Source organism: Acanthopagrus latus, chromosome 15 (genome assembly GCF_904848185.1).
Source record: "Acanthopagrus latus isolate v.2019 chromosome 15, fAcaLat1.1, whole genome shotgun sequence".
NCBI classification, from domain to species: domain Eukaryota; kingdom Metazoa; phylum Chordata; class Actinopteri; order Spariformes; family Sparidae; genus Acanthopagrus; species Acanthopagrus latus.
Genome location: NC_051053.1, coordinates 19,198,079 through 19,221,264, shown reverse-complemented (window position 1 = coordinate 19,221,264; position 23,186 = coordinate 19,198,079). Strand labels below are relative to the sequence as shown.

At 41.6% G+C, this 23,186-nt stretch overlaps 1 protein-coding gene and 1 long non-coding RNA gene across 6 annotated transcripts in view; one reads left to right on the top strand and one right to left on the bottom strand.

Annotated features, from left to right (window-relative positions):
- sdccag8 (SHH signaling and ciliogenesis regulator sdccag8) overlaps positions 1–19,495 on the bottom strand; it is a 50,153-nt gene extending 30,658 nt beyond the window's left edge. For 2 of the 5 annotated variants that reach the window (XR_005079185.1, XM_037122831.1), the window contains exons 1-13: positions 19,192–19,478; positions 17,503–17,658; positions 17,274–17,359; positions 17,011–17,124; positions 16,803–16,928; positions 16,632–16,721; positions 16,190–16,254; positions 15,909–16,109; positions 15,544–15,682; positions 15,277–15,429; positions 14,823–14,957; positions 13,664–13,780; positions 12,969–13,111 (exon numbers count right to left, since the gene is read on the bottom strand). Coding sequence is in view for 3 of the 5 variants with exons in the window: in XM_037122831.1 (XP_036978726.1) it covers positions 12,969–13,111; positions 13,664–13,780; positions 14,823–14,957; positions 15,277–15,429; positions 15,544–15,682; positions 15,909–16,109; positions 16,190–16,254; positions 16,632–16,721; positions 16,803–16,928; positions 17,011–17,124; positions 17,274–17,359; positions 17,503–17,658; positions 19,192–19,258 (1,592 nt within the window). In the remaining 2 variants the exon portion in view is untranslated. Of the gene's footprint in view, positions 1–12,968; positions 13,112–13,663; positions 13,781–14,822; positions 14,958–15,276; positions 15,430–15,543; positions 15,683–15,908; positions 16,110–16,189; positions 16,255–16,631; positions 16,722–16,802; positions 16,929–17,010; positions 17,125–17,273; positions 17,360–17,502; positions 17,659–19,191 lie in introns of all 5 variants that reach the window. The other 3 variants (XR_005079184.1, XM_037122829.1, XM_037122832.1) reach the window with 3 other exon arrangements.
- On the top strand, positions 17,682–23,066 carry LOC119033154. The gene is made up of 2 exons (XR_005079186.1): positions 17,682–18,810; positions 22,365–23,066. It is a non-coding gene; the product is annotated as an uncharacterized LOC119033154 (long non-coding RNA).
- Positions 23,067–23,186: the final 120 nt, after the last annotated feature.

Genomic DNA, 23,186 nt, shown 5'->3' with positions numbered 1-23,186 from the left:
CAATCCATCTGTCGGCAAGTCAACTTTGTTTACAGCGGGCGGCCCAAGCCTCTTTTCTTCTTCAAGGAGCGCTAAAGCCCCCCCACTGCCACCAAGGTCAGTGGTGAGCCAATCATGCCTGAAAAACAAAAAACTGCAACTGTTAAAGAAAAAAGAAAAAAAGAATATACTTTCCCCTTCCAACACACACACACACACATAAGTATTGACAATAACTCACATTGTGAAAGTTCCCATCTCATGCATATGGATAAATGCATCCATGTGCAGACAGTTACAAATGCACGACCCTCACAGAAGCAAACATTCGCTGTTCCAGCAGCGCACATTCCCTCAGAGAAACAACCCAGCTCTAGATTGAAGTAATTAGCTGCTGATTGGCCTCTGTCATCATCTATCTGCTCACAAAACAGAGCGAGAGAAGTTTTAAACTCTTAATTGGCACGGCTGACTGATGGTCTTAACACAGGCAGAGCGAACTGGCAGCGCAGGCATCTGTGATTTTTAAAAATAAACACACAGCATACGTACAATATGCTCCCATACTGACCCAATCCAGAAACCCAGGACTCAACGTGAGTGTCAAATCTGTGCCCTACAGAAATAGTTGTGGGTAGCATATGTGGTAGGGCTGGGGGTCATTTTCATTTTCAGCTGAGAAGGTAAATGATTAACTAAAATTAATTATTTTCCAATCAGGATACCAGTTTCAAGTTATTTTTTATGAGATAAAAGTAAAAGATAAAGTGTGTAATACCTGTCAAATATTAACATAAAAGTGGGGTTAGAGATGGAAAATATCAAAATAAAAAAGAAGTTCACATTTTTCTAACTGATGTTAAGTAATTAGTCTACATAGAATAAACACACAAGAGATGACAGAAACTGTTTTGGAAGAGGGAAAAAAACAGCAAAGAGAGAAAAAGGTATGGAAGCTAAAAGTTTGCACCACCTGCAGTGTTCTCTCGTGATGTGAGCACAATAAACTTGGAATTCATTTCACACCTGAGACTTACCTGATGTTGTTCCAACGCTGCTCACCCCTGCCACCCGGTTATAAGCTCGGGGCAACTGGCAGCGAGGAACATGTGCCATCTCTCTCTCGCTCTCTCCTAACCCACCCAAGAAATCCTCCTTCATTATCTTCCTCATCTTAACTTCCTCACCTCTTTCCCTCACATCTCCCACACCCTCTCCTCTCCTCTCCTCTCCTCTCCTCTCCTCTCCTCTCCTCTCCGTGCACCAGGGCCATTAGATCAGATGCCTAGTGAGAGAGAGGAGGCCATTGAGGTGGAAAACAAAGACGAGCGTTTTTAAACTCAGCGAGGGGGACCGTGAACTGTAGGGGGGCTTGTGCCCATCCGGTGCCCGCCTTCATTTACACACACCATCGCCAGCCTTGCTGCTTTTAAACGCCATTCCCCTCTTTGCCATCCACTCACATTTCTCTGCATTTAAAACTTCAGCTGTATTCTCCTAAAACGCTCTTCTACCCACAACTTTTTTTTTCTTTCATTCTCATCTACATCTTCTTCCCTTTCCAGACTCGGTGTCATCTTCTCCATTCTTAATCGCATGCGTCTCTGCTTATATCTCCTTACTAACAGACTGCACTTAACACCAACACAGATTCAACCTGGTTCACACAGCTTTTGTTTGGAACAAAGAGCATAGCGAGCAATATGCATAAATATAGCTTTGGCATTTGGGCATTTTCACCATGTGCATGAATATAAACAAAAGCTGTAAGTAGCAATGCAGCAACAGACCTTTAGAAGTATTCATATCTTTGAAGAGCCTGTTTTTTGTACTACGAATCAGAATCTATGAGGGTTGTCTGTCATTTTAGGAGTTTAAAACCATAAAAACACAAAATCAACATGAATTGACATACTGTAACTTCAAGTCATAATGTGAGAATGCATAAAAAAGTCTCTGGAAGTATTTATTTTCTTGGAGGTTTCTCTCAGATACAATGTAACTTCGATACATCTGGGGCAGTGGAAGAAGTCAAAATATATCTATAAAATATATATATAATGGTATATATCTGTACCATCTTAACTGTATAACTTAATAAATCTTTTGGAAATAAATAAACATTTTACATCAATAACAATGTTCTGTTCTGTTGTGTGCACTGATGCTTTAAGAGAAAGTCATTTTCAATGACATTCAACCAAAACTGCAGCACCATCTAAAATTAAATATTATAAAATACTTTTATTGATATAAAATAATTTAAACTGTGTTTAAATAGTGTAGTAAAACTATAATTGTTTGCCTTCTCTTACTGGGATAAAGGCTAAGAAGAACTGTTTCTTGTTCCTGTATCATCATATCCATTAGGCCATCATTATGATATGAGACACTATTTAAAAAAAAAAAAAATCAGAGGGGGCAGGTGATATCAGTTATAAAATTTAGTCGTACCGTCTCCTAAAATGGTCGCATAATGTGACTAATTGGTTGCGGTCTGAATCCCTGATGAAGCACTAATATAATAACTGATGCCGATGTCTCACATCCAGTGTTTGTGGAGGAGTTTGCAGAAGCACCCTCCTCATCTTCTCACATTACACAACTCCCTCCTCAACTCGTGCTCTGCCTTTCCAGCACTTCTCCTTCAATATCTATCTTCAGAATATGAGGAATGGTGGGTTGGATCATTGACTACTCGCAGACAACAGCATGGGTATATTTTTATCTATAAAGCGTTACTAGGTAAAATTCCAAGTTTCCTCTGTACCCTTCTTTGTCCAAGTTACCAGCCACGCTCCTCCAAGTGGTTGCTGTCTAATAAACCTTGTGTCTTGACAGATTTAGGTATACTGCATTTTCATGCTAACTCGCAAAGACATCTGAAATTGGGCTCATTTGTAGGAATGTGGTAAAGGAGGCATGTTGTTGTGGCATGTCTGTTCTCCTGCTACCTTGGCTAGTTCTCCCTTCTAAAAAAGGATCTTGATCTAAATGGGACTTACCGGTTAAATAAAGGTGAAACAAATAAATAAATAAATAAATGTTGCTACCTTGAACCTATCTTATCCTCCTCCCTGCTATCTCTTGGTCCCGATATAATGTGCTGATGGTGGCAGTGCCCTACTACCTGGGAGGCAATGCTTGGCACTGCTGTACCCACAAAGGGCAACAGAGAGAAGAGGGACGGATTGAAGGCAAGAGAAAAAAAAAGAGAACAAAGAGCAGCTATACGAAGGATAAAAAATGAAGAGGATGAAAAAGATAAAAGGATGGATCAATCAGGTAAAAAGAGAGTGACAAAGGTAAAAGAGGAAAATGAGGGGAAAGGAAGAGCAGAGGGAGGTTCTGTCATGTTGGATGAAAGCTGTGCCTACTGGGCAGTGGGCACAGTGTAGAGTCACTGATGGTGCCACCCTCACTGCAGGGGGGTGTGAAGGCACAAAGTTGACCAGATGACTGACTGACTGACTGACACACACACACACACACACACACACACACAGACACACACACACAGATTCGCAGTTCATTCTGGATGCACGGGAGCCACACACACATGCAGAGCACTCCTCTAAAACTGATGCTCGTTAAACCCTTTTAGCAAACACCCAGGTACACTTGAATACCGTCCAGTGTATTTCAAGATATTCCAAAAGCCATCAGACGTAAACATGATTTGAAGTGCTGGCTTAATGCATGAGGCAAGAGAAGATTAGGCTAAAATGAGGTGAGGAGTGGATGGATGACAGAGGGGCTGGTGCTCTCTCCTTTCCTTCTCTGTCCTCCAGCAGTAGTGTGTGTGTATGTAGGCCAGTGTCCCAGGGCACACTTGGCTGGGGTGACAACAGTTGTAGCCGACAGATTTGCCTCCATCTTGCCTGAGGTCTCCCAGTCAGCGATCTGTCTATTCTATCCATTCCCAGCCCCGCAGGATGGACAGCTTACAGCTCTGCCTCATAATCATGGTGCTAATGTGTGTGATTTTCCGCTGCTGAATTTACAGCATCAACATTATAACCTTTATGGTGATCCAAGTGCAAATAAGATGATGAAATTACAGTTTGTGAGGATTGGATGGATGGATGGATGGATGAATGGATGGATGGATGGATGGATGGATGGACGGATGGATGAAGAGACTGTCTCCCAGCAACTTTTACTGCCTGATTTGTACAAGCGTTGCAGAACCCTTCATCCTTCTACTTGTTCCAAAATGTACTTAAACACCCTAACTATACCCTAACTGATTTAAAAATCTTGTTAGTCCACATGTAATCCAGGCACTAAGACTGAAACAGGGGTTGGGTTAAACAACTCCGGCCGGTGTGGCAGCAGAGTCCAGGACAAAATTAAAACCGCCATGAGAAGTTGTCTGTCAGAGGCAATGGTAATGGAAATCGCCTCCAAATTAATCTCCCTTGATGTGTTTGATTCAGCAGTGCCTGGTGACTCAAAAAAATTGGGGAGGACAGAAGGAAAACCAAATCCACCATATCAAGTTATTTCATATAAGTAGCTAGAAAAAGTATTTAATAAATGATACTGAGTTTTGATAAATCTTTTATTTAAATCAGTTACTATTTCATCCCTCTTGCCTCTCAAAAATAGAGGAGGAGCAACAGCCTCTGCCTCTGTGAACCAGCCTACACTGTAGACCAAGTGGGCTGGGAGGAAGGTCTGTGTTCAGACTAGGCGACAGTCAACTGAGATAACTTTAATTCAATTTAAATGGTTTATTCATGTATTAAGTGTAATTGTCTAATTCTCTAAAATTACATTGATTATATGCGTTTAGGTACAACTGCGGCTGTAGTGTTTTAGTGCCCTCTATTGTCTCTGCAGGGGAAAAAAAACGAACAACATTCAGAGTTTTCATAACCCTGACTTGTCTCTGAACTGAAATAAGTAAAACAAGAATATAGTTAATTGCGGTCTTTTTTCAGTGATCATGGACCACTTGGTAAGAAGTGCTGTTGCTGCATACAATGTAGGGTTGCTACATTGATTTTCCCATTAACAGAATCACTGTTACCTGTACAACAGGCAATTTTTTATTTTATTTTATTTATTTTTTTTACAAGAAACAGCTACAGGAGACTCATTGGGTTAACATCCAAAATATTGCTAAACAAGTGGTTTTACTTTTGACTTTGAAAACTAATCCTCGGCCATTAACTTCTCGGTCAACTGTCCTTACTACTGTCGTGTCATATCAGGGGAATGTGACTCCTTCTACCCTGTGCTGCAGTCGCTGCTGCTGGAGATGCAGAGTTTGTAATGGTAACATCCGTCGTCCAGTGAAGCATTGCGTAAAAAAAGGAAAATGACTGTGGGGGGTGGTGGGCAGGTAATTTAATCACTGCATGCCCAACCACTGTGTTAAACAGACTTTCGCTGCAGGCTTAACACAATGCTCAATGTTGAAGGTTAACTAGAGAAGCTATACAGCAAGTCACAGCAACGAGCTAAGAGTTAGACCTTGTGTTCAGATATCTTATGTTTTGTGTATCTTCTGTACTCTATACACATTGAATTATGGCAAAAGCAGTAGTGGAAGATGAGAATTATAGGCAAAAGGGTGGAAACAAGAAAAGTACAAGAGGGCATATTATTAGATGATTTATGTTAGGGTAGAAGAAATGTTGCTGCTTAAGAGGCCACATTTTAAAAGGTTTTGTGCTGACTTCAAGTAAACTGTGTGAAAACAGCCTCCATTTCCACTTATTAGTACCCAGCTTGACAAAAACACACACTCTGTTTTAATTACTGTCACATCAACTAAATTAACACAGATGAACTCACAATTAGGACCGGGGAAAGAGAGATGCGGCAGAGTGTGAGACAGTGAGACAGTATGAGAGGAAGACAAAAGCAGATAAAGAGTCAAAGAAACGGAAAGAAAGATAAAAGACCAAGTAGGTCTCAACAGATTGAGCGAGAGAGACAGCGAGAGTGCAAGAGAGAGAGGTGAGAAGGCAGGATGGCAGAGAGGGCACTCCGACAGCGAGGAGAGAAGAACGCGGCAAGGTCTCGTCACCGGGCCAACGGGCCCACCACTGTCAACATCATGGCACTCTGTGGTACACATACACACGCACACACACACACACGGCTGGCCAACGGCCCTCCCAGCTGCCCTATCCGTAACTGTCTGATTAGTTGTGCTAAGCAGCCCCTCCCCTGCCAACCATGGTGCCATCTGCTACCCAACAACATGGCTGCCGACCAGACAAGCACACGCACACACAAACACACACGCAAACACACAAAAACACACAGCGAGCCCCATACCTGGCACTGTCCCGCTGCTGTCACACAGAGACACACACATCAAACTTCACAGACACAGGTGTAGCCCAAAGGTATCAACACTTAACATTCGCACAAAGGCACGCACGCACACTCATCTAATTGCACGCTCACGGACGGGTCGACACACATGACGAGACGAGCATACTTCATGTGTTGTGTTTGTGCGCACACACAAAAAGCCACACACACAGTTGCTGTAGAGGTTGTGTGTGTGCATGTGTGTGGTGACAGTGGTTAGGCACTGTTAATGCCAGGTAGAAAGAAAGATGCTGTGCTCAAGTGTGTGTGCACTCGCTGGCAGCGCTTGAAGGTTCATTATGGCCCCCACCTCTCCTGAGCGACTGCAGCCCGCGTGGCGCCCCGGCCCTTTTATTCCGGGCCGTGATTGGACAAGGGCCTCCCGCCGAGTTGGTTTGCAGCAGTTTTGTCGCGCCCAGATTTCACTCCCTGCTCAAAGCGAGCCTCTGGCGGGACGCGGCATCTGCTGCCTCACCTTCCTCATTTACACTTCTCCGCCCTCGCACACACACACACAGTTCCGTTCACCGCCTTTCCAGACCTTGCTATCACGATCTACAACTGAGGGGAGAGGGAACTAGGTAGACGTACAGAGAGAGAGAGCAGCAGCGTGACATGTTTAATAGAGTTTGGGGAACTTTGTGTATAAGACTCACAGCAGTTGGTCTGGTGCTTTTTATCTCTCTGCCTCTCAGCATCCATCTTATGATTTCAGGGTCACAGAAAGGAGAGTGTTTGCCTTAAAACACACGAACATTATCTGTCTCCCTTCTTGCTACCGTGTTGCCTTTCTGTTTAAATGTACATTATCCCTCATCTCATGACATTTTCTCAAAGTGGCACCATCTTGTAATTTACTGGTGGCCAATCTGACTCCTCATCTCTTCTCTCTTAACAAACAGGGAAGTGGTGTGCTACAAATGACAAAACAGTGAGAGCAAACAGAGTAAAGATCCAGCAAAAGTATTCCAATTTCAACTTAAGCCGGCTTAACCACAGGGGTTTTAAAATCCTAACTGATTTCGAAATAAGATTGCATTACGCGCATAAGAAGACGCTTCACAGATGTTCCTCTCGTTAATCTCAAACACGTACACATGACAAGTTTTCAAAAGTAATGGCACATCACACACTACAGGACACTATTAAGATTATTGTGTCAGAGGTAGCAATGCACCAAAGATCTCTCATGAGGAAGCAAACATTCGAAATCAAACAAAATCAAGACTGACATGATGCAGTAACGTGCAGTATTAAGGCTTTATAGTGTAGAAAACGAATGTAATACAGAAGTATAGTTGAGAAAATGTTTGGGCACATATAGTTAACATAAATTATATTACAACATGTACAGTGAAACTGGAGGTGAGATTCTCCTGTCAACAATAGCGTGCTACTAGCTAATGTTAGCATCAGGGTCTTGAATGTTTATGATTAGCGTAGCCACATCAGTTGCTGTTGGATGTCTCTCACATTGACCATTGACGATTGTCAGGAGGGGTGGATCAGGATTTTATCAGCCTGAAACTCCTATAATCTAAACAGCTCTGATACACTGATAGAGTATCTAAGATATTCATTCATTTGCTTAAATATTCCATCTACTGCCACTTATTTGGTCCAGTGGTGGAGGGACAAGTAAGGTAGCCCAGACGTCTCAACTCCCTCAAAGCGGGAGGGACCTACACGGGATGGAAGAGTCCACAGACTCCGGGACAACTCTGGTGCAGATCACTGAAGAAGTCTGAATTGCAGATTGGATGCCACCACTTCTTGGAAATGGAATAAGCCAGCTGAAGTGGTACAAACATATGATCAAGAGGGCAGGCAGCAAATCCAACTGGGAGGAAACACCAGGGCAAATCGAGATCATGTTTAGATTAAATGTCTCAACTCTCCTGGGAATTACCTTGAGGATCTGTATTTGGGGAAGTTGAGACATCTTTCTTCCTCAGAATTTTTCTCAGTTAATATTAGCAGTTCTCCCTTTCTTAGTGAAAACACTCTAGCCAAGACCCTGACTCATTATTCTGAGTTATCTCTAATAGTTTGCCTCTGTTAACACTCTTTCAGGCCAACAGGAGGTCAAACACCACGGCCATCTCACATTTAAGGTTTGAAGCATCAGAGGCCACAGAGGCTTCAGTACCTGGAGCTAAACAAGCCCCAAAGGCCCTCTTTAGCTGTTTGCTACATCAAGTCCACTAGTGACTTTTTCGATTGCTTCTAAGACCTGCACCCAAGGACTTCTGATTATGAAGATGGAGGAAATTTTTTCCCCAAATCTGGAAGTTGAAAACTTTGCTGACGGGACCTTCAGCAGGTTGATCGTCACTGTTACCCAGTTGAACCTCACTGCAAGTTTTGTTTGTGCGGTTTGTTCAGCAGCCGCCTGATTAAATTAAACAAGATTTTTGCTTCAAGCTCCACTCCCCTCTTCAACTTTGACTTGTAATGTTCTGACAGTTTTTGGCCAAGGAACACACAGCCACAAAAAAGTGACAACAACTAAACATATTCATCGAGGTATTTTATGCTCCCAGTCCATCTACAGCTCCAAGTAAGAGCCCTCATTAACATGGATGCTTGATTTCATGGGGATAACAAAACCGGTGGTAGATTTGGTGCCTCACAGACAATTCACTCATCCAAACCCCAAAGCAGGCACACAGGTCTCAACTAACCATGGGTACTCTAACGCATGCAAACACATATATCTACTCATGCATGCCTATCTGGCATGTGCTGAAACAGAAGTTATGCTGGGCAGTTTTCACTGCGGCCTTTGGGATCTGTGATCAAAACACAGGGAGAGATGAGGCCGGATGGAGACAAGGAAAGAAGAACAGAAAGAAAGTGGAGAAAGACAGGAGCAAACAAACAAAACAAACTTGGTAAAGCCCTCTGCTGGGCTGGGGCCGGGACTGAAGTGTGTGTGTGTGTGTGTATGTGAGGCGATGTGAACAGAGTGGCAGGGATTAGGACAGATCCTGGGCTGTCCAACTCACAGCTGGCTGATGATCCAATCCTGGAGCGCAGCGCAGCGCACCAGCCGCCATGGGACCCCCGGATGCGTGCATGCATCTGTGTGTGTGAGTGTGTCTGTTTGTGTCTGTGTGTACAGGCATGTGGATTCGACTGATGTGCGTGTCAGTGTGCACATTTGCAGGCATGCAGTTGTACAAACAAGTGTGTGTGTGTCTGGTGTGTGAGTGTGTGCATACGTATGTGTTTATCAGAAAAGGAAGGTAGGGCTATCAGAAATCAAACAGAGGCTGTCTGTGCTTCATGTCCCCTGTTTGAAGGCGGGCTGTGATCATTTGGGCCACGAGAGGAGGACAGAATGAAAGACGGGGGTGAGCAAGTTGCATAGAGAGAATCAAAGAGCTGCCTTCCAAGGCTGGTCACACAAATGCCTTCCAGCCTCGCCACTGTGAATCTCACACTCTTACTCTCTAACAACACACACAAACACGTTTACACAAACCAACCCACTGCAGCTACAAAGACTCATGCTCTCTGGCTCTGTAGTGAACAACAAGAGAGGGCAATCAGAGGCATGACTACGAATGAACTACACGTAGTTCTGCATAACCCCAGAAGGCCCACAAACCGACAGAAAGAGAAAGAGACAGAGGTAGAGCAAGGGATGGGAGGGAGACGATCGCTTGAGGTCTTTTTGCTTGGTCTGGAACAGCATGAGAAAAAAGTGATAGAAAACATGACAAGGGTAGAAAAAAGGGAAAAACAAAAGAGGAAAATAAAAAAGTAGTGATGTCCTGAGGACGGACACAGGCTGTGAGCAAATCTCTGTGCATGTGAATGTTTACATGGCATGTGGATGTTTGTCAATGTATGCATCACTGCTCCGGATATTTAAAATTTCCCTGTTTTGTTAAATGATCTCCTTGATGTGCATGTACCTCAAAGACAGCGTTTAACGCCATCTTTAAAAACTCTTTTACATCAATGGATGCAAAGACTTTTTAGGCAGTTTCCCAAACAGCAAGTTTGGGAAACTAGCCAGCTGGACAGATTATCTGTGAATGATAAAGGGATAGACCTAAATCCTCAACGTGTCCTCGGTAGACCTTTTGCTCATGAGTGCCTTATTTGGTATTCACAATGCTAAGTGAAGTATGTAATGAGCATAATATCGAAGGTGACACATAGTAATGGTCGTGTGAATCCTTCATCCATCCCTTTTATCTAAATGGGAATTTTACCAAAACCACAAAATACTCCTTCATCACACATCATCTGGGCAGGTGTGTGAAGCTCTTCTCTCAGGCTTTCAATCTCTAACAAAATTAGAAATGCCAAAGTGGAAAGTCTGTCAGGACACATGCACCAGCAAACCTGAGTTTTTATGATTATAGCATCTCTACAATGGCTACAATTTGCCCTTAAAAGTGGTCACACAATCTAGTTCCTTTTGAGCATATCCCTCGGTAAGACTGGCCGCCTGACCAGCTTAACCAGTTTTCACTCTTTAAACCCTTTTCACAGCAGACATTTTGACTTGTCAGAGAATGAAAGACACAGTTGAAATGTCTAACATTAAGGTTGGCTGTATTTCAGCCTGTCAATGACACAGTCATACTTTGAAACTGTGATATTTTTGCAATAATAACTACAACATGTCATAGAGGTACCATTCATTTAGTTTACCAGTTTGTTTAACATGATAATTGCAGGGTTTTTTGTCCACTTGGTGCTGTACTTGTGAATTTGATCTGTGATGTTTTGTTCTTCAAGTTATTATAAGTATAACGTAAGTAGCATTTTGGTTCATCTGTACTGAACTTATACTAAATGTTCTTTACAACATTAAACAGTTTCAGATATTTGGCAATACATTCAAAAATTGACAACACGGGCTTTGAGCAATATCAGTTCTCATAAGAATGTAGACCTGCGGACTATTTTTTGATTGTACATCCAGTGACAATATCTCACACACAGACACAGACTATGCATGCTATTTAAGTTCAATAACACCCTTTTATATCAATTACTGTGGGGATTTAGAATTGGGGACTGAATTGAAAAGACAAATTTGGAGCATTTTTTGTAAATTACTCAAAGACAACACTGGTTTTTAAAAACTGTTCCTCTCAATGTGACCTTCAACGTAATTTCGTGATACCAAATTTGAACATTCCCCTCACACACTACAGGAGGAAAAGAAACATCCACATTAAATCAGTATCAGAAGTGGCTTTCACTGCTAATGGCCGAAATTGAATTTGAATGGCTACATGCTCAGCCAAGTCAACAGCTGTCAAACATCTAGTATGCATCTGTGGATAGATAAAACTATAAACTCTCTCATGCACATACACCCGCACACATGGCTGTAAAATGGTTTAGTCCAGTGGCTCCTCTAGTACAGGTCAAAGTCATCATGTTGCCATATTAATATGCATGTCATTCTCCACAGCTGGCTGCAAAATACACACACATACACACAAAGTACTTGCCTCATCCCTTAAACACACGACTGTCGCCATGCAGCCAGTGTGTTAGCGCTGGCTAGCTGACAGACAAACACACTTAATCAAGCCAGAAGCTGCCGTAAACACAAACACACACACAAACACACATACCATCAATCTGACAGACACATAAACATAAATGCATACACACACACATAGATCACACAAACTTGCATCCCACAGCCTCCAGCACCACAGGGCACCACCGCCACATCTGTGCCTATCTCAGACACCTCGGCTGTGGGCAGCAGGGGTGAGAGAGTGCCCTGGGCGGCTGGCATGGGCTGGCATGGCCTTGGCTGTGGCTGGTGTGGAAAGGAAAAGCAGCCAGCAGATGACAGGAGGGACGGAGGGAAGGAAAAGAGAAGGGAGGAATGCAGGAGAACAGGGGAGAAAAAAAGAATATTGGGAAAGAGAGAAAAAGGAAAAGGAACAGGCAGTATTAAAGGAAAGTTACGAGCTAGAGGTGCAGGTGAAAAAGATGCAGAGATGGATGTGTGGATGATGGGGGGTAAATGGACTGAAGAATAACAGGAAGTGATACGGGGAACCAGAGAGAAGACAGGATACAAAGATGCAGAAATAGATAGAAGGAAAGAAGATGGAAGAAGGAGGTAGAAGGGAGGGGAGCCGGTAGCGCCTGTCGTGAGGACGGGTGCAGGGCACTGGCAGGTGGCACTGAGGCCAGGCTGTCCAGTGACCATCAGCCGCATTTTTCTGTGTGTGTGTGTGTGTGTGTGTATGGTATGCGTGCGTGCACGCCAGGGACAGAAGAAAGGCTCAGGCGCCATTTTGGCTCTGCTGTAGCTGTTGCTGGGCTGGGCACTGGCCTGGTGGCACAGAGTGGCCAGTGTGTTTTCAAGTGTGTGTATATGTGCATGTGTGTGTGTTGCATTATGTTGTGGCATGCTTAACAGGATTAGAGGTGACCTGGTGAGGTCCAGTTGGTACCGGGACCATGGCACAGCGGCGCGCATGTGTGTTTATGTGTGTGTGGTTTGTGTAATAGGATTAGCTGTTACCTGGTGCGGTACAGTTGGTGTGCTGGTCTGAACTGGACTGGACTGGGCTGAGCTGGGCAGGAGCTGGGCAGAGGGGAGCGCTGTGTTTGTGTGTGTGTGTGAGTGTGGTGGCATGTATAATAGGATTAGGTACTACCTGGTGAGGTGCAGTTGGCGCTGGGCATTTGCCAGCTGTTCTGCTAGGCTCAGGGCTTCGGCCTGCCATTGGCCCCCATCCTTTTGGACCGCCTCCAGATGCTGCCGACAGCCAACCAGCTCTGAGCTCAGCCTTTCCACTTCCTGTCCCGCAGAGATGGAAGGAGAGAGGAAAAAGGAGGTGAGGAAATCTTTCAAAAACAACCCACCTTATGCCCTCAGATAAACAAAATGTTAAAGGATGATTACAACCTTATGTTAAGGTTGAGATGGGGTAATTATTTGATCATCCAAAAATCAAAGCAGATTGATCTTACATGGTAAAAACAAGTATTTTTGAAATATCAGGGGGATTCGCATATTCTATAGGATGATTTATTTATATGCCCTGTGTCAATTAAAATTGTGACTAGGACCTCTCTCTCTATTGCACTGTAAAGTTGGCCATTATTTCAATCTCGACAATCTGGATAACTGATGCTTCAACAGATGAAAGATTGGAAAGATTTGGGAGTTTTAAATTTTAGGGGTTATTGATTTTGCAACTCATCCCTCAGTACAGCTTCCTCAAAAAAACATATGCCTGCTGACAAAATTATCAGTTAAACTAACTGATCATTGGCTAACATAAAAGCTACTAAAGTTATCTACTTATCCTAATGAATCTAAATTGATCAGTGTTGAATGCAGATATACCTGTGCAGCCTTTTCCATCTGTCTGCTGGTCTTGGTGTTGAGCTCTCGGAGCTCTCTCTCTGCCTCCTCTCTCTTCAGTTGGGCCTGGCTGAGCTGATATCGCAGATCAACACACACCTAGAGACAACACAGACAGATTAAGAACAGCCAGTCTTTTTATTAACAAATATTACTTCCTGCATGTCTCTTCATCACTTGCCAATTTTTGACTTTCTTTATACAATCTAATCCAGTCTTTATCTTGATAGGTCTTTCATTTATATCATCAGATCCCGCAATAAAATGAGTCTCTGTTTTAAATGCTAAAGCTCACTAGTCTTTTAAGCACAGTATAACACTGATCTATTGGACAGTTTCCTCGTGGAAATATAAACATTTTTAAAATTACACAATTTCAAAATTGCTTATAGAATACAGTAATATGAGAGATCAGAAAGACTTGATTGTAATGATGAAAAAAAGGTGATACTGAATTTCTTCTATATAGCACAGTCAGAACTCAGAGTGAATATTTGCTGTCATGCTGTGCTTCAACCAGAGTATATCAATCAAATCCTTGCAGCCTACTGGGAAATTTTGTCAGCTCTTTGCTACCATTTTTATGCATATATGCTCATAGATTTACGATGCAACATGATTAAAACCTGAACTGAGCTTCTACACATAAGGCTCGGTTATCTAACTTACCTTGAACTTACTTATGCACTGATGTTGAATTTATCCTTCCAACAACCAAAATTAAATACTGAAATAGATAAACCTTTGCTGCCACCCAGTGGATTTACAAAAGCTTTGCAATTCACAGTACAGAAAACATCTGAGTGTAAAACATGTTGTTCTTTACCTCCTACTTTCAAAGCTAGAGCCAAGGGCATTTCAATTATTCATTGCAGTATTGTCATCGTATTCTCCTAAAGCTAAAACAGACTTAGTTTTTTCCCTGAATTATGATGATCCATAATTGCATCCAGTACATGCTAACTAGGGTTGCATCATATTGGAAAAATGCGTTATTTATCATGTAATAATTTAAAAATAGAAAAGAAAAGAAAAAAAAGAAACAGGAATCTGGGCATGCACAAATTGAAAAGTCGATACGATATATTATGCAGTCCTGATATTGACTTAAAGGTCTTCTTTCACTATCCACACAGCGTACCTTGGTATTGTCTTGTTCCTGGCTGGTAAATTTTTGAAGAAAATCTTCCAGCTGATTGGTCAGTGAGCTCTTGTCTCTGTGAGCTCTGTCTAGCTGCCCTTCCAATTCTGCAACTTGCTGGGAAAGGATGGACACCTGAAACATAAGAATGTCGGAGTTCATTTTTGTATCAACTTTCAGAGCTTAAATAAGCCACTATATACTATATATATCTAAGTGCAACAATTATTAAATATGTTATTGTTCGTAGTTTGCAGTTAACAGCAAATCAATTTCATACTTTTGCCAAACAAATAAAACAACTAGTATTTTCGTCTAGTGGTCGCTGAACATAATAAAAATGAGGAGTGATTTTTAGCATGTGCTTTCAAGGATAGCAAAACAAACAAAACTGCAGACTGAAATGAAACACAGGTACAAAAGTCCGCCATACACACAACAAGTGAATATTTACTGTATGTGCCAGCTCCTCTTTATGTTTGCGGGCCTCAGTCCTGCCCTCCTCTCTGGCCTCAGCCAGTCTCTGTTTTAAGGCCTGTGCTTCTCGTTCTAGCTGCTCCCTGTGTCGAGCTAGCTCCCTGGACAATTGCTCACATTGTACCTCCACCTGAATGCATACAAACAGATATACAATACAAGTTTTGCAACATGGGAGGAATGTTTCGCTAAATTAAAAAGTTAGAGCCCTAAAAGGTTGGAAAGGTGTGAATGTTTATCTGACCCTAGCTTTGTACAGGTTTGCTTCTTCTGCCATCTCCACAGCCTGTTTGACCTGGAGACAGGCTGACCACTCCCGTTGTTGTGCCTCCTGCTGACTAACCCGCGCGGCACGAAGAGCCACCAGCAATTCATCACGCTCCCTAAAAGAACCAGAAGAAGGTAAGATCGGCATAAAAATTACACAGTTTTTTCTGTATCTCCTTTTCTTGGTGTAAAATGTTTCCTTTTTTTGCTAAGCAATAAAATAAAAAGCAACCAGAAAACATTAAGTGACACATAATGAAAACAACTCAACCAAACATAGGTCAATTAAGATTAATGTGAGTGACCAGCAAAATGTGTTTATGTTTGCGTGTTAGTACTGACTTTGTGAGCCTGTCAATAGCCTGGACATGCAGATTTGTGTGAGTCCCGGCCAATACAGCCTCATGCTGTGCACACTTCAGACACAATCCAGCCACACGGGGAGCTCCACCAGCCCTCAATGCATCTGCAGCCTGTTTCTCCTTGTGTCTTAGAAGAACCTTCACCTCCTCACACTCCTTCTGACTGACTGCCAGATCCTTCCTGAAGATGGAAGTAAGACGTTAATTATCTAGAGACAGACAGGGACAGGAAAAGAGACGAGTACTGCTCTGTACACTGACCTGAGGGAGTTGACCTGAGCCTCAAAGCTTTCAATCTGGGCCTGGTAGATCACTTTCAATTGCTCCTGATGAACATAAACATTTTCAGAACAGTCACTGAATCAGTGGGCGGAATTAAATAGAATGGGATATGATGAGATTAACCCTAACCCCACCATTTTCCATAACCATGCTCCGTATGTATAACTTTTTGATTTAATGGTTGCTTTACACTGAAAAGTGGGGGATAAATGCACATGAATGTATAGGTCAAATTGTAAATATTTTTTTATACCATATAATTTCTTTTAAATTATTCAATATTTTTAGACGTGTCCAGCAAATCAGCTCAGTCTGGAATACACAGCACACAAATTCTTGATATTGCAGACATTTTGTGACTGCTGAGAACCACGTGGGTTAAAGATGGAGGAGGAGAACAGAACAGAAACATCATCCTTACCATCTCATTTTTCCATGTTGTCTGTTCTGCTTTCTGCAGCCCACTGTGGGCTGAGCCTATGTGGCTGTTGGCTGCCATACTCTCATTCATCTGAAGAACACACAAGGACAGAATATGAGACACATGTCCAAAGGGGACCGTTAACACTTCTAATATATATCTGTAGTTTACCAAGGAGTTTCGCAATGTGTACTCTTTAAGAGATTCATCCGCAGCTTTGGATTTAAGGTCCGACTGCAACTTTTCATTCTCCACCACCACCACTCTGATCCGCTGTTTCAACCCCTGCAGCTCTTCCTGAAATCACACACACAAAGAAAATAATCAAAATCAGGACAAAAGTATAATATGGAAAAAATAAAATTTACTCAGCACATACCTTGCAGAATTTGACCTCAGCTTCTAGGTGCTGGATGTATTCTGACTGGTTGTGAATTATTGGGACCAAATCCTGAACAGCAGGCAAATTGGACCTTCCCTCCTGCTGTACTCTCTTATAGAGAGAGGAAGTGACAATTAAAAATGAGCAAGCAAAATATTTATATCATGGAAAAGCCACAAAGACTGATGACATTTTATGGAGAATGCATCCTAATATGAAAGACAATTAAATAATTTTAGCCAGACTGCTGTATACTCTACCATGGATGGAGAAGATTTCTTTGAAGGAGAGAGAGCAGATGGGATTTCTTTGCATTGTTTCTGTAGAAGGCTCTTAAGCTGATTAACTGTAACGCCAGAAGACATGCAGGCAGACACACAGAAGAAGCATTTTATTATAACTTTGTGCATTGTCTGTCAACAACACTATGAGCAGGTAAATCTCCAGGTGCTGAACTGTCAGCCATCCCACAACTAATCACTGAGTCACCTGCTTCGCTCTGTGTCTTTTGGCTCCACGCAGCCTCTTCGGCCGTGCCGGCGAGGAGGCTGCCATCACTTCCTCTGACCTCCTCCACCTCCTCTCCATCAGGGCTCAGCTGCTCCAGAGTACTGCTCAGCTGCTGTATGCTCTGGTTTGCTCGTTCTGAATCCAATATACACAATAATATACAGTATATTATTTCCGTGCCCCATGACAGTTCAGCTGCTGAAGTCATTTTATAAATTAAAAGAGAGGACCACAGAGGTGGTGCAGGAGCAACACACTTGCCCACCACGTAAATTTGAGAGAGAACAATTTGTGAAAAGCACCAGACTTTCCAATATACAATTAACTAAACCAAATACAATTAAATTGTTTGAGACAGATTCACATCTAAATTAATATTAACTGACAAACTTAAATAGGCTTTTTCACAGCTGGATAAACACAGGTGAATATATTGTCATAAACTAACAATGGCTTATGCTAATATAGTAATCAATTGTATAGTTCATTATATTTCTATTCTATTCTATCTTGTTTATTTTCATTATAAACATTTTTTGTACATTTCTACTCATGCAGTGCTATTTGTGCTGGATGGAAGGATTAATAAAGGTAGATCTTACCTTATCTTATCTTAATGTTTTAGAGCCTGCTACTAGATTTTTTTTGTGGTGGAAGCAGGATCTTTTACAATTTAAACAATAAACTTCAATTAGTGCACCAAAACAGCAAAATGTCATGGCAATCTAATATTTGAAGTTCTGCAAGATTTTTAAAAACATTATTAATATCGGCACATATCAGCCAACATACACTACTCAAAAGCGTTAGGGATAGTGGGATAGATATGTAATAACAATAACAACAATTAACAATCAAGTGCAAATCCAAGCGTTCCTAAATAATTTTGAGTGTTAGAAGAAGCAGTAAAATATCTTCAAAAGAGATGTGTCTTATTTGTCCAATTTAAGAATACAATTTGGCATTGATTTAAAAAAATGCCTTTGTCTTAAATTTTTGCAAGATAAATACATAACACATTAGCAATCCAAAAAATGTGCTACAGGAAGTCAGTTTTATGCTACTTTTTATCAGTATTTTCACACATTTCAGCAAGTCAGCATGAAGAAACATTTCCTGTGTAAATGAAACAAACAACAGGGTAATTTATTAATAGTCCCTAAATCAGTCTCCAGCGCAGCGGGACGTTCTTGGTGGCGAGCTAACCGTCCTCCAGCTGCCAACACCGGGTGAAACCGAGTAAGAGGCGCCGCTGGGTCTCTCCAACCTACAACTAACCTCACTTCGGTAAGCTCTAAGTGCCACTTTTAATTAACACCCGTGTGTGCTGGAAAACGTTTAGGAAGTCCGTCAGTAATTGACACATTAGCCTGAGTTGGTTTTCTAAACTTAAGAAACAAATTAGCTTAGCTGTTAGCTACTTTCTATCAGGATGCTTGTCGGTCAGTTGGAAACAGTTTTCCCAGAAAAGCAACAGGTGGCAGTGACAGCACTGTAGCTGCCCTCTCCTCCTCCTGGCACTATGGTTGGACATGGGATAACGTTAACTCTCCTCGGTTCATCTAACTGTCACCCAGCTGTAACACATTTACTAATTATATGAATTTACCATTTAACGCCTCGCTCTTTAGCTGTTAGCACATTTAGCACAGTTAAATATTAACTCACGCCTCAGCTCTTTTTGGTAAGCACCCAGCTGCTCCTCTTCCTCCTCATCTGAGTGTAATGGTTTCATTGATGTATAACTTAAGTGTTATCACAGTATGTCACTAACTAAACATGCTAGGCTATGACAGCAACTACAACAGCAACCATAACAGCCCGCACGTAGTAACGGTCATCGAGCGCCAGCTGTGGTGTGTTTGTTTTGTTCCACTTGTAGTCCCCGAGAGCGGTGTTCTCGTTTCCTACAAGCTACAGTAGAGGGCCGCCCCGGCGAAAAATCCAGCCGGTGCGAATGGTGTTATAAAACGATGCATTCATTTGCTAAGCGCTCCCACTTCCGTAAACTCAGCCAGCCAGATGCTGGGAGTTGTAGTCATTGTTTGTAGTCACAATACGTTGATTCACGTCTGCGACCCTGTGGGTATGTGGGTGTATTGCAACACGTCTAAATGTGTGATGCTGAGGGGCTGTCCTTAACATTAAGTGTGTGGGGTGTTAGAAGATAAATTAATTAATTAAAATCAATCAATCAAAATGAATCGTCAGATTTTATTTTCTTTGGCATCTTGGTGTAAATCAATAAACATAGCAAGTAAAGAATATCATGAAAGGTAAAAACAAAACAAAAAAAACAACAAAAAAAGCAACAACTACAAGTCCAGAGGCAAGAAAGAAAGAAAGAAAGAAAAAAAGAACTTAACTTAAACTTAAAAGACTAAAAAGGCCCATACAGCTCATATGCCATGATCCAAGTCTACAGAAGTGCAGAGATCCAAAAATTGCTTTGAAAAGACATTATTTACACCTTTTTATGCTGGATTGAGGTTGTGTACCCACTTCAGACAGGAAGCGTGCTAAGGCTTTCAGCTCAGCAGCTACAGAGAACATTTCAGCTTTTAAATGGTGAAAATAACATCTTTTCAAGTCAGTTTTGAATCACTGCCCTTTCGGAGACTTGGACGATGCCAGGGAGCCATTTTATGTTCTTTTTCTGTGTTTAAAACAAGCCCTCATCCAATTCAGTTGTTTAGAAGAATGCTGCAGCGCTGTTTTGCTACAAATCCACCCAACTCTTCATCGGCACGAGGGTAGATCAGTAATAATTTTCACTTTTGGGTGAACTCATTGTTTGAAACAAACTTTTGTGAGCAAATACATTTGACAAGATAGAACTTTAAGGATCCCCGCGGGCTGCTGCAGCAGATAATGTGATGCAGATTGGAACATGAGTGACTAGAGAAAGCAATGCCTGCCTCTCCAGGGTCAAATCTCACATTTTATCCTTGGTGTTTGGTAATGATGTGCTGTGCTTTGCTCTCTGTCACTTTCACTTCTCTTATCAACTTATTTTGGTAGTCCAGTGAGTAACCTTTGAGCACTCCCACATGTATACCCAGACCTGCACACAAAGATCAGATTGCTGATACAAAGTGAGCAGCTAGGTGCTTGCCAGTTGCAGGATTACTCAGAACTACTTTCAGATCATAAATAAGCCACTGATTGTGAAATAATGGACATTTCACATGAAGAACTGGTCTTCAGAATCTTTATTTTTGACTCCCTGCATTTAGCATTGATAAGCAGAATATAAATAATAAACAACTCACTGTTTTGTAATGTAACAGATGTAAGGACATTTTAAAGCATTTGATATGTATTCATGAATTATTCTAAATCCTCATCCTTGTACTAGGATGTTATGAACAATTTAGTAAGTGATTATGTACAGAGGAGTCAATCAAAGTATAAAGCATACATTCAAATGAATCAAATTATGGGATTAAGTTAAAGGGTTAAGATCTGAGTGCGAGATTCTTCGTCAGATAACAACTTCACCGATATTATATATATATGGAGGCTGCCTCAAGTTCCAGGCAGAAATGACGCAGACTCTGGATTTTTCAAATTAAATAATCTTTAGTTTGTGTGTGTGAGAGATACTGTTCAGTGGAAGGGTGTATCTCAGATCTATGTTTGCTGCTGGGTCAGACAAAGGTAACCATGGATACACCCTCTTCCTATTGCACAATGACAGATAACTTCCTGTCGAATGAGCCTCAACTGTGTTTTTGATTTTTTGCGACATTTAAGTTTTCACCAAAGGAGACAGTGAGTCAGACTTTTGGTGGGCTCATTGACAAATAGACGCTGTCTTCCAAATCCAGAGTTGACATTTTCATTCATGGTTTATTGTGACAGTTTAAACACAGAGATTGGGTCATGTGGATTTATACTCAGCTGGTTTAGTGTGTGTGTGTGTGTGTGTGTGTGTGTGTGTGTGTGTGTGTGTGTGTGTGTGTATGTGTCTTCTTACACTGAAAAGCACCTTGATAAATGGTTCTTGTACTGTTTCCAGACTTCTAGTTGCACCAGGTCCCACATTCACTGCATGTCAGCTGGATTTGGTCATTTTATAAACGGTAGTTGTGTTTTTTGGGGGTTTTTTTGTTTGTTTGTATGTTTTTTTCGAAGGAGCGGAAACAAGCCGTTAAGACATCGTTGAACTTTGAACAGCTTATGTGCCAACAAACAGTTGTTTATTCACACATCCAGGAAACTCCCTACTAGCTCTGCTTTGCTCTTCAACATCTCCTGAGGGAAATATCTGGTATTTCAGCTGCTAAGTGCCTCACTCTCTCACCAGTTGATAACTTTGACAGTCAATGCTGTGTAGGTTGTAGACACTGCTGTGTTTTGGGTTTTTTATTTTTATTTTTTTTGACATTTTGCAGCTGCTTGATGCATCTGGAAACAGTGAGGGTGGTGTGGAGTAAAATAGTAAAAGTTCAAGATGCTAAAATGCCTCCTCAGAGCTGAGGAGACCAGCGGTAGCAGCCTTAAGGAATTTTGTTTGTTTGGTTTACATTGATCTCAAATCGGTGCATATTCATAAAAAAAAGTTGTATTCGATGAAAATGAACATGAACTAACTAAAGCACAGGTAAAATGACTCCAGCATACGAGCACTAGCTGGCACAATGCACAGATAGTAGTTGTAATGGGGCCGTAGTACCCTGCTATGATAACAGTAGAAGTGTCTTTTTACATGTTTTCATCACTAACATACATATATGAAGCCTGTAGTCATTCACTGAGGAGCATAATAGGGATTTCTTCAATAACTTCCCCGTTTAAGTAACACTACAGCAACAAAGTTCTTGTCAACTTTTACACAGAAGCAGTAGCGAGCATCTTGATTGGAATATCTGACCGGCTCTGCAGCAAGAGATTAAGACTGCACAAACATCATTGGTAACCATCTTCCGAGCGTCAGTGACATCGGAGAAGCGAGAAATCTTCACGGAGCCCACCCAGCAACACTCTGTTCACACTGCTGCCATCTGCCGAAAGATACAGAGGTACCTGCTGCCGTACAGCCAGACTATAGAGAAGCTCCTGTCATCAGGCTGTTTGACTCCTGAGCATTTGTACAACACACCTATATCTTTTGGCTCCCTGTGTGTCAAAGGACAGATTTTCTAGGGCAGGTGAAGCAGCTTTTAGTGTCTATGCTCCACACCTGAACAACAAGCTTTCTTAATAGCTGAGATCTCTAAAAAGTGTCACAGATTCATTTAAATCAGGTCTTAAAAATGACTGTTTACCATGGCTTTTAAATAATTAGATTCATAACTTATTTTTAATCTGTAACGTTATATTCGCATATGTTTGCTTTTGTTTGATCTGTTTCTTTGTCTCTGTAACTCTGAACTGCTTCATGTCTGAATGGTGTTACATAAATAAACTTGCCTCACCTTTATACTACAAATGTTGCCAAGTTATGACCTTTGACCTCTTCAGTCCAAATGAATAATTTTAACTAAAGTTTTTTAAATGTTCAAAGAAATAAATAATCGATTAATATTTTTGTTTTTGGACACGTGACAACTTTTGCCTGATCTAATCCATTATCGCAAACATCTACTTGATCTTTTTTTCATGCATACATTTGCCATATTGTGATATTAATCACATGATCAGGAAACATAGTTTTATAA